The sequence below is a fragment of the Tachypleus tridentatus genome, chromosome 2, assembly GCF_004210375.1.
Source record: "Tachypleus tridentatus isolate NWPU-2018 chromosome 2, ASM421037v1, whole genome shotgun sequence".
Lineage (NCBI taxonomy): Eukaryota > Metazoa > Arthropoda > Merostomata > Xiphosura > Limulidae > Tachypleus > Tachypleus tridentatus.
Genome location: NC_134826.1, coordinates 41,321,746 through 41,341,152, shown reverse-complemented (window position 1 = coordinate 41,341,152; position 19,407 = coordinate 41,321,746). Strand labels below are relative to the sequence as shown.

At 33.6% G+C, this 19,407-nt stretch overlaps 1 protein-coding gene across 1 annotated transcript in view; it reads left to right on the top strand.

The window, feature by feature from the left end:
- Positions 1-13,415: 13,415 nt before the first annotated feature.
- LOC143241706 (uncharacterized) overlaps positions 13,416-19,407 on the top strand; it is a 103,000-nt gene continuing 97,008 nt past the window's right edge. The window contains exon 1 of the mRNA XM_076484939.1: positions 13,416-13,920. Coding sequence (XP_076341054.1) covers positions 13,896-13,920 — 25 coding nt within the window. The 5' untranslated portion in view covers positions 13,416-13,895. The remainder of the gene's footprint in view (positions 13,921-19,407) is intronic.

The window sequence follows — 19,407 nt, the reverse complement described above, 5'->3', positions numbered from 1 at the left end:
ATTTGAAACTAAGCTGAAACTTAATCTAGTTTTCAAAATTTATTTGCTAACACTTTGTGAAAATCTTCAAAAATAACTTTAAAAACATTCTTGTGAAATATATTTCACCAACTTACTATTGCATAAAATACATAAGTTCCCCGCTAGTACAGCGGTAAGTCTACGGATTTACAACGCTAAAATAAGGGGTTCGATTTCCCTCGCTGGGCTCAGCAGACAGCCTGCTGTAGCTTTGATATAAAAAAACACACACTATTTAATTTCTAAGATACAGCCCTCCCAGTGATGCAGCAGCACGTCTACGGACTTATACTGTATTATAAACAGTGTGGGTAGAACACAGATAAACTTTGTGTAGCTTTGTGTTTAATATCAAACAACAACATTTAAGATATAACCTGGAGCCATTTGAACAATCTAGACTATTCCTTTTTCTACCACAATTCTACTGCGAACTAAATAAATATTTGAGAAATATATATATTTTGTAATGCACAACCACAGTTGGCAACATACTCATCCAATCTCTAATTAAAACTCTTATAGCATTACAGCTTCTACTACAACTGAATTTAAATTATTTCATAAAGCGACAACTCTGTTAGAAAAATAACACCGTCTTAAACTAACAGTATTCTTGTTTATGTTTTTCCATATCTTTATCTTGCACCGTCTACTTTGTTTGAATGAACTTTTTTACTATGTATTCCAAAACCTCTAATAACCACAAATATCTTAATCATATCCCTATAACCCCTTTTTCTTTCTAATTAAAACGTGTAAAATATTTCAAGTTACACCTACTGATGTGTCAGCAACAAGTTTACAGTCTTACAACGTTAAAACCTGGAGCTCTATCCCTCCCCCCTGGTGAATAGGGAGCAGATAGTCCATTGTAACTTTGTGTTAAAACAAACCAACTCATAATTTCACAAACCCAGAAACATCCTAATAGCTTTTTTTTAATCTCTCCAACAATTCTGCATCATTTGACAAGATGGTGAAACTGAACGCAAAAAACAAATGAGGCCTAATCAGAGAAATTAATATTTCTATGTATAAAACTTAAACTCTTATTATATTCAACACTGCTATGTATAAAACCTAAAACCCTGTTTACCTTATTATCAATGTGTGTGCTTTCTTATAGCAAAGCCCCCCAGTGGCTCAGCGGCATGTCTGCAAACTTACAACGCTAAAAACCGGGTTTCGATATCCATGGTGGGCAGAACACAGATAGCCCATTATGTAACTTTGTGCTTATTCAAAACCTTATAGCAAAACCATATTGGGCTATCTGCTGTGTCCACAGTGGGAAAACAAACCCCTGATTTTAGCATTGTAAATGATCAGATTTTGATTAAACTTAGTGTAACTATCTAAAAGTTTATTCCTCATTGCAATACCAAAAACAGTCCGCGTCCATTGATGACAACAGCCATAGTGCACATTTTCTTATTTATTTAGAACCTATTATGATCAACTCCAGGTTGTGGAAGTATGCCCTCTAGTGAGTGTCCTCTAATGTTTCTTCTAACAACAAGACTATAGGAACACATAAAATTCAAACGTATCACCTTACATTAATAAAACAATGAAATACATTACAACCAATTTTCGATATCTGGACTAAGAAAGTTTAGTTGCAACGAAATTATGTATATATGAATCATATACTCAAAGTGCATGTAATGATCATCGTGTAATGAACGAAATGCATGAATATATATATACATATATAATATTTTGTACGAAATAAAGTTCATGTAATCATGACACAACTTTCATATGCAGCTAGGGCCCGACATGGCCAATTGGGTTAAGGCATGCGATTCGTAATCTGAAGGCCGCGGGTTCGAATCCCTGTCACACCAAACATGCTCGTCCTTTCAGCCGTGAGGGCCTTATAATGTGACGGTCATTTCCACTATTCGTTGGTAAAAGAATAGCCCAAGAGTTGGCGGTGGGTGGTGATGACTAGCTGCCTTCCCTCTAGTCTTACACTGCTAAATTAGGGACGGCTAGCGCATATAGCCCTTGAGTAGCTTTACGCGAAATTCAAAAATTAAACAAACCAAACATATGTAGCTTGGTTATACTGGTACAAGCAATGTGGCTATATTTTCATCAAAATACGTAAAGTATTTTATTCAAACAAAACTGATCAGTAAAATATAGCAGTTCCTCCAAAATCGTTTATTTTGTTTAGTTTTACGGATAGATATTGTATGTTTAAATATATTTTAAAGTTTATTATAAAGTAAAAGGAAATATTTTGATCATTTCTAAATTTAGATTTGTATTCAAGCCAAACTAACTTTGGTGCAGGAATTAAGTCATCTATTAATTTTCGAATTTCCAATTCGACTAGTGACTAGAACCTTACATTTTGTGATAAAAATATAATGTTTTCGTAATTTCAAGTTTAAGAAAAATTTTTAGTTGAAGACATGTAGGTTTGGACTGACATGGCCAGGAAGTTAGGGCTTCGACTCACAATCTGAGGTTTACGGGTTCGAATCCTCGTCACACCAAACATACTAGCTATTTCAGCCATGGGGGCGTTATAATGTAACGGTCAATCCCACTATTCGTTGATAAAAGAGTAGCCCAAGAGTTGGCGATGGGTGGTGATGACCAGTTTCTTTTCCTCTAGCCTTACATTGCTAAATTCGGGACAGCTAGCGCAGATAGTCCTCTTGTAGCTTTATGCGAAATTAAAAAAACAAACAAACATATATAACTAGTTTAGAAAGAAGGATAAGGACGGTTAATCGTTTATTGTAGAAATGTAAGGTACGTGTGTATGTATATGTGTGTATTTAACTTTAGATGCATTTTGTTTCTTTGTTTGAAGTTAACCACAACTATGACTCTCATAAGGTAGCCAAATGCCTCGTCATCTAATTAGTGACGCGTATGAATGGATTAACGAGATTCCCACTGTCCCTGTCTATCTAGCGAAACCACAGCCAAGGGAACCGGCTGGTATCTTAATATACAGAGCTTAAATTACATGAAAAACATATATATTTCATATTTTATGTTTTCTGTACTTGGCAAATTAAGACCTAACTAGTCTTCATAAGAGATAGCGTTAAAGCTCAAAGTGTGATAGGGCTAAGTTGTAAAATAATGTGATATTATACTATATTATTGGGCTTATTTTTTTCAGTTTCTTTCTTTATAACAATACGAAAAAGAAATAAAAAAATACTAAAATGGAACGTTTAGGTGTTAAAATGATTAAAACAGTTTTCTTGTATTTTGTGTATTAAATTAATCTTTTTGGCAACGTACTGTCAAGTGTCAAAGACGCCTGCAATAGCGCACAGAAGATAACAGAGTATCAGAGATCGTGTACGAGAACTACACGTTCTTCACTGCATCATTTCCTTCGTTTAAAGTTTATTGCGTTTTCAAATATGTTCAATTATTTGTTAACATCTGAGATGAGGAGAGTTCGTTGAAGTATTTTAAGTATAAAATGAGTAAATATTACAGAAAAAAAGTATTTCGTATGTAACAGCATAACCGTATTGAAAACATTTCAGGCCTAATTATTGCGTTTAAGTTATTCGCAAAATGAATTAACTGTAAATGTGTATTTTGTTATTTAACTTCTTAACCACCTATATACAATATAATGCAAAAGTAATATAAAATTAATAAAGTTTACGATAGAATGTATATATATATATATGACAATAAAACAGAAAATTATTTCGAAACCAACAAGTGGGCCTGATGGGAGGGGGGTCATGGGATTACAGCCCGGGAAAACATGGGATAAATAATAATGTATTCTCATTTTTATGATATACTTGAGAAAAAATCGTAATACTGCAGGAACTAGCTTTGCCTCAAAAATACGTTTTTATCAAAAAATGTAAATTCTCAACACATTTGGCATCCGCCCACCAGAAAAATTCTTCATACACCCATGAATGTACCATGAATTTATGGTACTTCAAAAAGGGGCCCGATCTGCCTCTCGATGCCCCTGCTAATATGATATTTAAATCTGAATATTTTCTAGTATGTAACTATACAACAGTTACTTCGTCCTCCAAGTGACTCAGCACTAGGACTGCAGAGTTATGATACTAAAAATCGGGTTTCAATTCATCTTTGGTGGGCAGAGTACAAATAGCTCATCATGCAACTTTGTACTTAACAACAACCAACTAATCTCAGTTTCTTCTGATCAGATTAAACTTATTTTATTTCTGTTAAATTATTCAGTAGAAAGGATATCCGATAAAAGTATCCATACCTCAGGGAAGCATTTCTGTGATTCTGACAGCTTAAATGATGTCACTGTTGATTAATTTCTGTTACCTAGTAGCGAATGTAGATAAATATCTAATACGGTTTGAATTTTATTGAAGTGCGCAGGCTCGAAAGCAGTACTGCTTGTCTGTACGTTAATTATCGGTGTTTTGGCTTTAAAAATGAATAATTATGATTATTCATTCAAAACCTTATGTGGTCCTTTTTAATATATACTTTAATATAAACGTTGTTTCTCGATATTAGTATTATTAGTATGATAGGTTTCTACCATTATTTTGCTCTTTCAAACTTAGTATACTTAGAAGTAGGCCGTTTGTTGATTAAAAATTTGGTTCTTATATTTGGCACGGGAACGAGAGTTTGCCAATCTCCTGAAACGTAGTCTTTATAACAAGTGTCACTCAAGATTATTTTACCTTCTTAGTATGGTGCGTATGTAGACTTAAGTACCTCGGAAGTTTGGGCTACTCACGCGTGCTTTGCATGTGTGTTGAAAGATAATCCACATCCTTAAGTCCTTTTGATTTTGGATTGGCTAAGGTTTACAGTAATTATTGACGTCAGGGTTGGAGTTTCAACCGAGACTTGCTCGAGAGATCTGGAAAAAGAAGTTAAGCTCTTGAAACTGTTTTTATCCTTTTTAGTTAATGCTAAAAAGTGTGGTATGTTCCAAAATGCTCACCTTTTCTTGGTTTAGTTTCTACTGTTTACCTAAGTAGTTCTTCTGAACCAGGTTTTCCATATTTATCCTCTTTCATTCTCCCTTAGCAATACGAGATTAACAATTAAAACAAAATAGTACGCTTATTATTTCCAGGATCACTGAACGCTGTTTACAACGGATGGTGCAAGCAACATCTTTATTTAGCGATAGGCCTAACATGCTCTTAGTTTTTGTGAAATAAAGATTTTTGTTTCAGTTGTGAATTTGATTGCTTCTTTTATTCTTTCCTTGAACACAAAACTTCTTCCATCCGTTATGGTCTGTGTGTATTCTCAAATCTCCTATTATTCGTTGTTTTTTACTGCTTTAGTTTCATGTTATTTAACCAAAGTAACAAAATTAGCAGTTATTTGTAGTTAAGAAATTATGTTTTTACACAGAGCATATTGTTACTTCTACAGATGCTTTTTTAAAATTTTTAGTGAAACTTACTATTAACTTTTCATTGGTTTCAATCTCTTTCGAAACTAATTCTAAAATAAATGCTAATGACAGCAACTATTAAAAATAAATTATCTCTAAGTGTAAATTAATCTTCACAAATAAGATTAATTTTGAAGAAATACCGTTTAATCGTCGTGGTTTTCATTGGTTTGACCTAACGTCTTTCTCTCTTTCAACAATACGAAACTAAAAAAAAAATATGCATGTTTTTCTCAGTGAAGAAAGTGTTCCAAGGACAATAGGTTCCATCGTGAATTGTGATTTCATTTTTTAAAATAGAAAATCGGTACATTTATATGTGATAGGCGCTCTATACGAATTTTATTGTTGTAGTCTTTTCTGCCTAGTGGCCTAGCAGTTAACGTATTGGACAACAGATACAAAAGTCTTGAGATCAAGACAGGGTGATACCACAGATGTTTCGCACTTTCATTTGTGGATGAATTATAAAAGTGACAACCAACTCATCTATTTGGTTATAGGAAATGCTTTTTGGTTGCTGGTACTCTCAACTGATTTCAATTCTGGAAAATCTCCACTTCAGATGAACAAACAAACAGTAGCTTTTCCCAACTTAGTAAACGAATATTTTTTTATTATGGTATATTTATCTTATATTTCAAAAGTTTAATGAAGGTTGCCTGTACTGTACACATGCTATATAAACAAGATGTACTCAGCTGAGAGCTAAGTGAAATCCCACTGTTAGGCAATCACTTGTAGTAGGGGCTCATGCGGGTGTATCTGTCTATATATAAGCAACGTACATAAACTAGATAAATCTCTGATTTATTTTTAGCAACGTTTGTCGTCCTGGGCACACGCAGAGGCAGAGATGCTGAAAGTCGCGGTTTTCCTTTTTGGGTATTTACACTGGACTCTGACGTGGGTGAAATGGCACAGTTGGAAATACTAACAAAGATATTTTCAACTCTGAAATAATTCAAAACGACGTTTGTTTATGATCAGAATAACTCTAACAGTATTTCAATCTTTGGAAACCACATGATCCACCTGTTTACAGAAATAGGAATTATCATGCGTTATTAATACGTTTGTTACTTATTGTTGAGAATTGTTTTTATTTAAAGTGAAATAATGGTATAATTTGTTGTTGTTTTTTTCTGGCTGCGTCTGACCCTCTTGTTTTTTTCTCTACGTACAAGTTCTTGCTGTATTGTGTTTTTTTGTTGTTGTTTTAACTAACTTGAATGTTGATCCCAGTTTACTTGAGGATACCAGGGGCGTTGCAAATTAAACCCCAACAAGTAATATACTGTATTATCATGAACAAATTATTTCGCATTTCAAATAATATGCTCTTACGAAATATAATTCATGTAACTATAAAATATTGAGCGCTACCAGCGCTACCCTTGTGTTTTTTGTTGACCACCGAACATTTCATAAACGACAGAGAATCAAATGCATTCATTAATGTACTTTATTTTGAAAATTAATAATGATAAATGCATTTTGATATATAAATATACTAGAAAAAATAGCTCATAATATTACATGTATTTTGTATGTCATGTGAAATCCTTGGAGCTCTAAATTTGCTGTTTTTAAATACATCTTAAAAAAATGTAATGCAATTTATTTCAAATCGAACCAGGTGGGTTAAGGCGTGCGACTCGTAATCTGAGGGTAGCGGGTTCGCATCTCCGTCGCACCAAATATGCGCGCTCTTTCAGCCATGCGGGCGTTATAACGTGACTGTCAATCCCACTATTCGTTGGTAAAAGAGTAATCCAAGAGTTGGCGATGGGTTGTAATGACTAGCTGCCTTCCTTCTAGTCTTACACTGCTAAATTAGGGACGGCTAGCGCAGATAGCCCTTGAGTAGCTTTGCACGAAATTCAAAAAACAAACAAACATATTATAAAAATGGGCCTTAAATTATAATAACATAACATGAAATAAACAAAATTAGCATATAAATGTAAAGAAACCCTTTCAAAAGATGAAAATATTTTATTAAGTTTAACGTTATTGATTTTCAGAATGAAAAATTAATTATTTAATCATTTCTGACGGTAAGTTTTGAAAGCCATGCCTGAAAAAAAAGATTCCAAAGATTATTTCCTTTTTAGTTTATCATTTGTTATCAAATCTTCACACAAATGTATTTTGGGCGTTCCTCTTAAGAACTGACGCTTTCATCTTAATTGTTTGTTTGTTTTGGAATTTCGCACAAAGCTACTTGAGGGCTATCTGTGCTAGCCATCCCTAATTTAGCAGTGTAAGACTAGAGGGAAGGCAGCTAGTCATCACCACCCACCGCCAACTCTTGGGCTACTCTTTTACCAACGAATAGTGGGATTGACCGTACATTATAACGCCCCCACGGCTGGGAGGGCGAGCATGTTTAGCGCGACGCGGGCGCAAACCCGCGACCCTCGGATTACGAGTCGCACGCCTTACGCGCTAGGCCATGCCAGGCCAAAATACAAACAATAACAATAGTTAGCAAGTGTGTATTACCACATTTTTCATATCTTGACTTTAAAGACATTTAATAGTAATTCATGGAAATACTTTTGAAGTAAAATAGTGCCATCTATTGTGCAGTTTTTCGTGATGACGAGAAGTAAAAATATATCTCAGGTCAGCTGGTTTGGGTATTAAAACTTTTACTAATTGTTTTTGAATTTCGCACAAAGCTACTCGAGGGCTATTTGTGCTAGCCGTCCCTAATTTAGCAGTGTAAGACTAAAGGGAAGGCAGCTAGTCATCACCACCCACCGCCAACTCTTGGGCTACTCTTTTACCAACGAATAGTGGGATTGACCGTCACATTATAACGCCCCCACGGCTGAAAGGGCGAGCATGTTTTGCGCGACGGAGATGTGAACACGCGACCCTCAGATTACGAGTCGCATGCCTTAACACACTTGGCCATGCCCGGCCAACTTTTACTAATAACGCAGGGAACAATGTTCCGACATTCTTAGATCATCTTCAGGTTAACACATTGTGCAGTTTCTTTTGTTTCGTATTTGTCTGGTACTATTGACCACTGGCATTGTACCGGTCCACAAAAAGCCTTGGAAGAACGAGTTAACAAATCAGGTACCTACCTTACTAATATGCTAAAATATGTGTATAAATATAATTATAAATTGTATGAATAAAGCTGACTCAAGTAACTCCCTCTTTTATTTTTCGGCGTAAGCAAGATTTTTTGCCAAATACAACCATATAATTTTCTTCAATAGTTGGTCTCAGATTAATTAGAAAAGTAATCATGTTGAACAAAATAAAAAATAGCATAGAAAAGTATTAATTTCATACAAAATTTTATTTGTTTGTTTTTGAATTTAGCGCACGCAAAGCTACACGAGAGCTATCTGCGTTAGCCGTCCCTAATTTTGCAGTGTAAGACTAGAGGGAAGACAGCTGGTCATCATCATCCACCGCCAACTCTTGGGCTACTCTTTTACCAACGCATAGTGGGACTGACCGTCACTTATAACGCTCCTACTGCTGAGAAGACAAGCATGTTTGATGCGACGGGTAGTCGAACCCGCGACGCACAGATTAGCCGTCGAATGCCTTAACTCACCTGGTCATGCCGGGTCGTAAAATTTTGATAAGCTTCAAGGCTTTCAACGAAGTTTTGAAAATAAAAGATAAAGACTGGTGGTCAATGCTACACAGAATCGCTAAGACTGTTATTTTGACAATTACTAACTATAAACATGTGTGAATCGTGGAATGTTTACAACACAAAAGTTCTGCAATGAATATTAACGGAAAAATTGACATGCAAAACAAACACAACAGTATTTCATTATCAGACTTCACATTGTTCTAACATGCTCCATTATTGGGGAAGGGGGAGGGTCTTGTGGATTATTTGGTAAAAATAATGTCGAGTCCAGACCATGTAACAATAACAATTTAATTTCTCCAATAACGTTTTCTACACTAAAGGTACGTTTGTTATAAGCCTAACTTCAGAAATATACGATTCAACGGAAATTATCCACACTAATGTACATCCAACTGACAAATAAATCTATTAATAGAATTTATTCCTTAATCGATCGAGTAATTGAATAAACGCATAATTCCCACTACTAACACTAGAGTTAAGCATTCACTGCTTCACTTGTTTTTGTTGAGTTATCGTCCTCTTATTTGTACAAAGCACACGAAACTTTAAGACCCTTAACAGTCATGGAATTTCTAGATGTTGTGACACGTGTCCTCTAGGAAATAAACGTCTAAGTTAAAAAATTTAAAATAACTTCTAATACCACACTTTTTTGAAACGGAATATTATGTTATGGTAAGTTAACTTATCATATTTAAGTTAACTGGTGAGATATGTAAGGCAGTAGTAAACGAATTATCCAATCAAAGATTGACCTTTCTGTGGCATCTGATAGTGCATCCATTATGATTGGTAAAAAAAGCAGGTTTTGTAAATCTGTTTGAAAAATATGTTGGACATCCATTGTGTGCAAAAGCTGGCCTTAAGGAGCTTGGAAAAGAGATGGAAATTATAACCAAAGTAGTTAATTCTATTTCTGCGCATGCTTTGAAAAAGACAATTTCAGAATTCGGTGTACACAGAACTACTTATGTACTACAATATTCGTTGGCTACACGATTAGTTCAATGTTTCGATGAAATAAGTCTGTTTTTGATAAATTAAAAGTTTATTAGCCAATAATTATCTGATGTTGTGTGGATTTGTATATTGATGTTTTTTACAGATTTCTCCTCACATTTAAATGAATTGAACACCAAATTACAGGGATCTGGTAAAACACTTGATGTTATGTTTGATGACATAAAAGCTTTTGAAATCAAACTTAACATTTTTAAACATGATGTTTACAGTGACACTTTTATATATTTCCCAAACCTAAAAAAAAAAAAAAAAAAACACACATGACAGATCTTGAAATTCTTGATAAAATATACATTCGGAGCTTGCAAATACAATTTTCAAACATCACTAATTCAACCTTCGAACAATTTTCTTTAAGATTTAACAAGTTCAGGTTATTTGAAAAAACTGCAAAATTTATAAAGTATGCAGACAGTGTAACGTTAGACAAACTGAATTTGGAAATGTTGCAGTGAATTGACTTGGATAATTTTGAGATGCAACTGATTGATTTGCAAAGCAGCTCAATTTGTAGGCAAAAATTTGTCAACTTAAAAGCTGAACTAGAAAACATTGAAAGAGATCGGTTAGTGACTGAAATAAGGCAGAAAATGAGTTTCTGAAACTCCAGAATTCCAATCCTGAAACTTTGGACTATCTCTGCAAAATGTCGCAATGACAGCTTTTACAGTATTTTCATCAACATATTTATTCGAGTCATTATTTACAGTGATGAACTTTGTAATTATAGGAATAGACGTGCTGAAGAAATTATTGCTGCATGCATAGCTCTTAAAACAACTAAATACAAACCTGATATAAAATATCTGTCATCGTTGGTGCAGCAGTAAAAGTCTTACTAAGAGTAAAATATGCTCATTTTCCTTTCCTTGTTGTTTTTTAAATATTTTTATCTTACATAATATGAACCGAAGCTTATCATTTTACAATATGCTTTCTGTTAATAGTAAAATAATGAATAAACGTAAATAAACAAGAGGACTCCTTCTTCTTCCTTAAAATAGTTCATCATTATTGTTACTAATTCACTAACTTTATTTCTTGTGAATTACTATGGTTATTAATAACACATAATTCCCAAAGCTGTTTCATTTAAAATAATTCAGAATAATAATAAACGATAATCTGCTGCTAAAATTACCATAGGCACGTGAGAGAATTTTTTAGAAGATTATCTCCATTTTGAGCACACACTCTCAAAGAGGTTCGCCATTCTTGTCTTAGGAACTACTATCAAGTTCCCAGCGGGAAGTCTGTGGATCCATAACGCTAAAATAAGAATTTCATTACTTTTGGTGATAACAGCACAGCCTATTGTGTGGATTTGTGTTTAAATTATAGCAATAAACACATAAATGTATCAATCAACAGAATTCGTAAGTAATGTTACGGTTGACATGACGTGGTTGACATGAAAACTATGGTCAGCTCCATCACAGGCATACTCTTGTTTATCGAGACATCCTAAACATTATTTTAAGAAGAGATTTGAATACCTAAATACGTCAACTGTATATCGGAACACTCTTGATGTTGCAGTTAAATAATTAACATAAATGTTAAAAAAGACGTTTTGATGAAATGAGCTGTAAAGACTTCAAAATATTTGGTTAAAAGCGGACAAATAAATTGTTTTCTAATGTCTCTCTTGTCTCTAAGAATTTTACTGCCTGAGAGAGTGACAATGAAGACTAAACGAATTAGTATTAGATAATATTTAAACCCATAACCATGGTTTTGCAAGCAGAACTTATAGATGAGGTCATTTTGTTTGCTGAACATTTGTACAAATCTACTCGAGGGTTAATTGCGCTAGCTATATCTATTTTTGAAGTCATATAGTATATGGAAGGCAGCTAGTAAACACTACCCATACAAATATTGTTTGTTTGTTTGTTTGTTTTGATACATAAAATATGGTAGTTTCAACAGTTTCTATACATTTGTTCTAGGACCATGCCTTCCTGCCATATCAGAAAGATTTAATTCAACGATAAACTGAAATCTGAGTTTCAGAAATAGCTTTATATGTATATCGTTTGTTTGTTTTTTGAATTTCGCGCAAAGCTACTCGAGGGCTAGCTGCGCTAGCCGTCCCTAATTTAGCAGTGTAAGACTAGAGGAAAGGCAGCTAGTCATCATCACCCAACGCCAACTCTTGGGCTACTCTTTTACCAACGAATAGTGGGATTGACCATTACATTATAACGTCCTCACGGCTGAAAGTACGAGCATGTTTGGTGTGACAGGGATTCGAACCCGCGACTCTCGGATTACGAGTCGAGCGCCTTAACCACCTGGCCATGCCAGGCCTTTGGAATCTGAAACTCAGATTTCAGTTTATCGTTGAATTAAATCTTTCTGATGTGGCAGGAAGGCATGGTCCAAGAACAGATGTCGTATAAAAACTGTAGAAAGTACCATATTTTATGTATCAAGATAAGGTTTAGCAAAACTGGACCAATATTACTATTATAGAGACTGTGAGTGGTTTGGAAACGTTACAAACGGCCTCCCTCCTTAAGGTGTTAATAAAATATTTTAAAACAAGAAAAGACTGCTATGACCGTTTTGGTTTAGATGATAATGGGCTCTCACGCAGTAGAAGCTTGTAAATCACAACACTATATTTCACTTGTTATGAACGTTGTATATATACACATATAAATCAATACAAACGTACTAAGTAAAACTACAGTCATATTCCAACTTTTCTTGAAAATTTGTGGCACATCGGCAATAAGAAATTACAGCTGTAAAACAGTTTTTGCTTTTTTTTTGTATTAAATATTACAATTGAATTGAGACTATTTAATTTAGAGCATGTGCCATTTAAAGTGCGTATTTTCTGAGAAGGTAACTGCTTCAGTAGAAACTGTGCAGAAATGTGACCATGAGGATCCAAGTCTCGCAACCTGTTACTTCGCTGTGTGTCTACTTTCTAGTGTGTCTTTTCGAAAGTATGGACTGTTGGGCACATTTAGCCCTTTGTGTCGGTTTTCGCGAAAATTCTAAAACAAACAAGAAATTTGTGTAATATAAATGTTTAGGCTTTCTCTTGTTTTTTAACTTTTAGCAATTTATTGTTTCAGACACTAATTTATTGAGTTCTGATTTTTTCAGTAACTTGTTAATTTGATTATTGAATAATTATATATTAATTATTTTTCAAGGGCCTTGTAAAATGTTTTTCTTTGTCTTTAAAATATAAAACTTTGTAGCAAGTGCTGCCACTAACGCTCAACTTAGGAATTATTAAGAGTCCTCTTGTCCAATAGGAAGTCAATGTGGCTGGCCCTTGTTTCACATTTTCTTGGCACACCATATTTCATAGCTTAATGCCGCTGGGTGCTTACCTTTACTTTGTAATGGGTATGGCCCGTAATTCGACTGTGGAATCGCGGTTAGAATGTGTTTTGTTTTATTTTCAGATACAACGCTAAGAGTAATAGTATTGGTAAAATATTGTAAACTTGATAGTAATTTCTAGTGACGTCGTAGAAATTTGTGAAGGTATAAAAAGGAATTGTGTTTTGTCAGTGTAATTATTAAGAGATTCATTGTTAGTGAATCTGTCTAGCGTTTGGGGCAAATACCAAATCCAACACAAGGAGGCCTTTTTAGCCAACTTGTTTGCCGCCAGTTTGGCTAATCACTCATTGAGCCAATCCCTGCTGAGGACGCTTGAAACGGATCACATGGGTTCAACATGACTAAACCAACATGGGGATTTCGACAGGATTATCGCCAGGGATGCCTGAAGATTGCAGGTGAAAGTTTTGGAAGATGCCAAGAAAGCTCAGATCACAAGGTGATTTAAAATCGTCTTTGTGAAATTGGCGTAGTGTTGATAAATAATAGACCACTATTCAGTGTTAATATTATATTTATATCAAATTGAAACCTTGCTTTGTGGAGAAGCTAGACTATACATTATTACAGTTCTAGTATGGTCTAACTTAAACTTGCAATGTTCGACTGGAGTTTATTCTAGGTCAAACTCCATGCAAGTCCATAAATGCTTTATTTTGGCATGGTTCTGCATAGACACAATAAATTTGACAAAACTTTTCCCTAGGACAGGTGGTGGTGGCGTTAGAACTTATATAAATTTACTTTGTTTTTTCACGTGACACACATAAAAGTTATATTTATAACGTTTAGTACATAATATTGGAAGATGGGTGCGATTTAGTTTGTCAACTTGTTATTTTTAGTTTCTGGTATCTATAAAATTTTTAAATCTATTTTTGAGAAAATTGGTAGTACAGCTTTAAAAAGAAAATTCAAACATTTTATTGGAAACGAATAAATTCTTAAAAGATAAAATTTAATGACTATAATTTACTGGTAATAAACATTTTGAAATGTGGAGCCTGTTGGATAAAAATTAAAAGGTTCTAATAAAATTAAATAAAGATTGAAGCTCAAACAGTAAAGATCTGACAGCATTTGATTGGAGCATCTGTCCAGTTATTTAAAAGTGGATTTGAAACTAATTTCATCTTAAGTTTTAAACCATAAAAGCACAAAAATTACAAAGTACAAAGAATAGTGTGCCACTTTTAGTTAATTAAATGAAAGTTAAAATTTAACATTCTGTACACCTGATTAGTTGAAGACAATTGATGTTTGAGATGTAGGTGTAAAGAAACAATTGAATAATAATATTTAACAAATGAACTGAAGGCTATGAAATGTGGCAGTAGAGCACATACTTGGTTAATGTGGAAGACAGAATCAAATCACTTATTTTACACATCTTAAGAGCAAAAATCTTAGCAAAGTAGGTATATGTTCATTAGCCAGTTGGATAAAAATACAAAAAACAAATATCATTTAGCTCACAAAAAACAAGAGATATACCAGTCATAAATTATATTTGCCAATTCAAGGCTGTACTTGCAGACCCACACTTGAGAAAACTTAAAAAATTAAACAAATCTTTAATTTGCAAGAAATCATTGATTACACTATTTAGACTTGTGTGTACAGTGTTAGCCTCCACTACTGCTTACAGCAGTTTTAATCAATAAGTTAACAACACTTGTTAAAACAAAACTTAACTGGAGCACAGCCTGTCTTTTCCATATTTAAACTTCCTTCCCCATATCCTGTTATCTATAGAACATAGCAAAAAAAAGAAGAAATTGGAAGTCTTTAGATCCTCCTCCAGGTGGTGGGCTTATATTGTAAACTTCAATATAAGTTCATCTCTTACTTTTTTTTCTGTATGGAGAAAATAGATCTTAACCTATCCATGTAAGGTAACCCATCCATCCCAGGAATCTACCTAGTAACAGTAATCATATTTTTTTTATTTGGTCAGTAACTTTTTATTCCAAATGAGGCCTAACCAGTGATTTGTTTGGAGAGTTAAATACCTTTTTTGATTTGTAACTGATAGCTCTATAAAAGCATTCTAGAAATCTATCAGCCTAACTGTTGACGTCACAGTACTGCTTTCTTGGCATGAGTAACTTGTTAACCACAGTGCTAAGATAAAATTTTTTGGTGGGTTCTCATCTTTATCAAATGTGCAATACAGAAATTTATACCTAAATACATTAACTTGTATCTACTATGGTTAAAGGTTATTTGACAAATATTTGTTTAATTTAGCTGTTGGTACAAGTCTTGTAATACATCAACATCTGCAGTATATATATATAAATACACAAGTTAATGTCATCAACAAACCACTAATTATATCCATTTTATTAAAGTAAATAAGAAAAAGCAAAGGCTCAAACTGTGGTTTACAGAGGCACTACATTATTAACAACCATTTGCTTTCTCCTGGCTGACCACCCTACAGTCTAATTAGTTTTCCCCAGCATCTACCAATGTATTATTCTTAGTTAATCTTATGTGGTACCTTATCAAAAGCTTTTTGAAAATCTAAGTATGTGAACTTCACACCCTTCAGATAGCAAATAAGTCTTTGAAGAAAGATAACAGATAAGCAAGGTAAGATTTCACTTAGGTGAATCTCTATGAACTTTTGTTTGTGATATAATATTACACTAAATGATTTCTTAAAGATTATTATGCCAGAATTTTTCTCACTGCAGAAGTGAAATTGAAGGGACAATAATATTCATGGTGACTCATTTAACAGCTCTGAGAACACAAGTATGTACATAGCTGAGAGTTTAGTAAACCTTTGCACACAAGAAAGTAATTTTGTTTAATGGCAAGTCTGTTTAGTGTTAATAATTATTATGTACTATAAAGTTAATCTGTTAATTTCAATCTTATATTTTCTGAAATCAAATAATTTTACTCAATACAAGTCCTTTATAAAAATTTGAAATAAGTTCCCTATAATTCATCTTTTTAAAGAAGAAAATAAATGTTTAGTGTAAATTAGTCTTTTTAATTTATCATATATTTAAGTAATAACCTACTTCTATACCTCTATATGATAAAATACATTGCACCATAATAGATAACAAAATTATATTAAAAGAGACCTAACAAACATTTTATAAGAGAAATGGTTTTTGCTTAGGAATTAAAGACATTTATTTTTTCTTTGGGAAAAGTATTTATCAGAAATAAGCTTTTTGGATGATGAGGATTTTGGACTATTTCAATTCTTTTATTGGCTAGGTATTTTGATATGAATAACTATATTCAGGTTTTTCGTTTAGTAAGTGAAGTTTACATTGCATAAGAGATGAAAAGAAAATCAAAGAATGTTGTAAAAAAATTAGATTTCATCTTTATTATTATTATTAGTATTAATAATAAGTACATGTACAAAAAGTGGCCAGTTACCCTTCCCGGTTGTATTCCCGGTCAAGATATCATGTAGTGAAACTTAAAACCAAATACATACATATTCAGGTTCAGTAAAGATGCATACACAGGGCATTTATTAGAATTACACTTGGATACTGATCCAGAGCATATATTCTTCAGATATATTATTGTATAGACATCTTTTCACACACACACACACACACACACACATCATCATGAACTAAGAACAGTATTCAGTTAGTTAGTGAGATAGTAACATTTTGTGATACAGATGCAAATTCCAGATACTTAAGAATTTTTGGCAGAGTTGAAACAGTACAATGTGAGAAACTAATTTCTAACCAGGATTCATGTTTGAACCAAAAAGTGGCACCACAATTATTGGAGTAACTTACTGGATTATTACTTCTTAATTTCATAAAATAATAGGGATAAATTCTTTTTTCAAGATTTTCAAAGTATTTGTTTGGGAAGAATTACCAAAAAGTGAAATAAGCAGATAATACAAGAAAGTTACACAATTAATATATCAGGTCATCCCTTAAGTAATGTCCTATTTTAGATTCAGAAAAAGAGAAAGGATTTCAAATGCTTTTAATGTTTAATAAATAATGTATGTTCCATTAATATTAATTACTTCCTGCCAATGATTCACAAGCTTCTGAATGCCACTTATGTATAATTCTGGTTGTTTGGAGGAAAATAATGTAGAGAGGGTAGTTTTGATACTTTTGAGCTCTTTTCCAACAAGATAGTTCTGCAAGCTTTGGAATAGATGGGGCAAGGTATGGAGAATAAGGAAGTCTTTCCCTAGTCTAGCTCTTCAATTTTTGCAGATGTGATCCTTACTGTATGGGGTCGTGCATTATCCTGGTGTAACACAACACCTTTACGTTTGGTCAAAGCTTTTCTTTCAGTGCAACATTAAAGTGCTCTAACTGTTGACAACAGAAGTCTGATGTAATCGTTACATTGAGTGGCAGCAACTCAAAGTGGATCACACCAACAATATTCCACCAAACACTTAACAAGACTCCTGTGGTGGAGGTCCATTTTGGGCTGTGCATTAGCCAGTTTACCTGCACTGGGCCATTGCCTGCAGCACTTAAAATTTTTATAATGTATCCATTTTTCATCTCTAGTCATTAACCTGCCCAAAAGAGGTGAGTTACATTCATGTGAGTGCAGAAAAGTGAAAATGCCCACTATTGGTTTAAGGTTGGCTTGTGTCTGATCATGGAGGACCCATTTTCCAAGTTTTGACACCTTTCCAAGCTGTTGTAGGTGATGGTGAACTGTTGAATGGGTTGAATTAAGCTTCTATGCTAGTTCTTCAACTGTTACAGCACAATCTTCATCAAGTGCAGCGAGCAGGAAGTCATCATTAAACTCAACAGGACGACCTGAACGTGGCGCATCACTTAAGCTGTAGTTACCTGATCTGAACTTCTAAAACCATTTTTGACATTTTCTTTCATTGAGAGAGACTCCACCATAAACACCTTGAATGTTTTGTGTAGCTTCTGCTGCACTATTGCCTTATTTAAATTAATAAAGCATTATGTGCCTAATTTACTCTTCAGACACATCCATCTCATTAGAGTTTATTTGATTAATTATTTGAAAAAGTGGGGTTGGGTTTGTTTCTTTTATTTGCCTGAACATTTTTATACACGTCATACTACATATTTTAGTCATCAAAACCTTCTACAAAGACAGAAATAATGCACTTTTTGTATTAAATTTTCAGACATTACTTGTGGAATGACCTGATAAAAGTTCAGGTTGTGCAACAAAAGGTCTTGAGCTAAGATAGCTCGTATGTATGTTAGGTGTAGGCAAATTCAGCATATAGTTTTAAACCTTCAGTTGCTGATAAGGGAATGTTATGACAAGATTTTGAAGTTTTTGTATCTTACCAGCTCATTCATTTACGTTGATTGCTTTTTATATAACATAGAATTGTTTTTATTATTGGTTCAGGAGTGACAGGTCTCTGCTGTCTTTGGTCCTTCCACTACATGTATGTTGGAATTCTAGAAATAAGGTACTATTGAGATAAATGTACATTTGAACATTTTTTAAAATTGAACTTTAGCAGAAATTGACCTGTTTCTTATAATTACCATTGATTTTCGTATCCTGGACAAATTCTTTGAGGGGAGGAAAAAACAAACTATGAAGTAAGTTAATAAAGTTGGATTTGGTTCAATTTTGGGAAGCACACGTGACTGAAGCCTAGTGGACTGAAATAATCATCATAAAAGGTGTAAAGCACGTGATTAATCAGATATAATTGCCTGAAAGTTTTGTAAATAATGCAAATTCAAGCATTAAATATGGGAAGGGATGGAATAGATTAGGGGAAATCACTTAGAATTATTTCTTGGTTAAGAGAACTACAGTAAGTTTTGTAAAGATATTTCCTTTTTAATTTTAAAATAAAGTTACTACAGTACTGGAGAAATTTTGCTTTTTTTGTTGGTGTTGTTGAGAAAAGGCAGTTTTGACAAAGACTAGAAAACTGAGT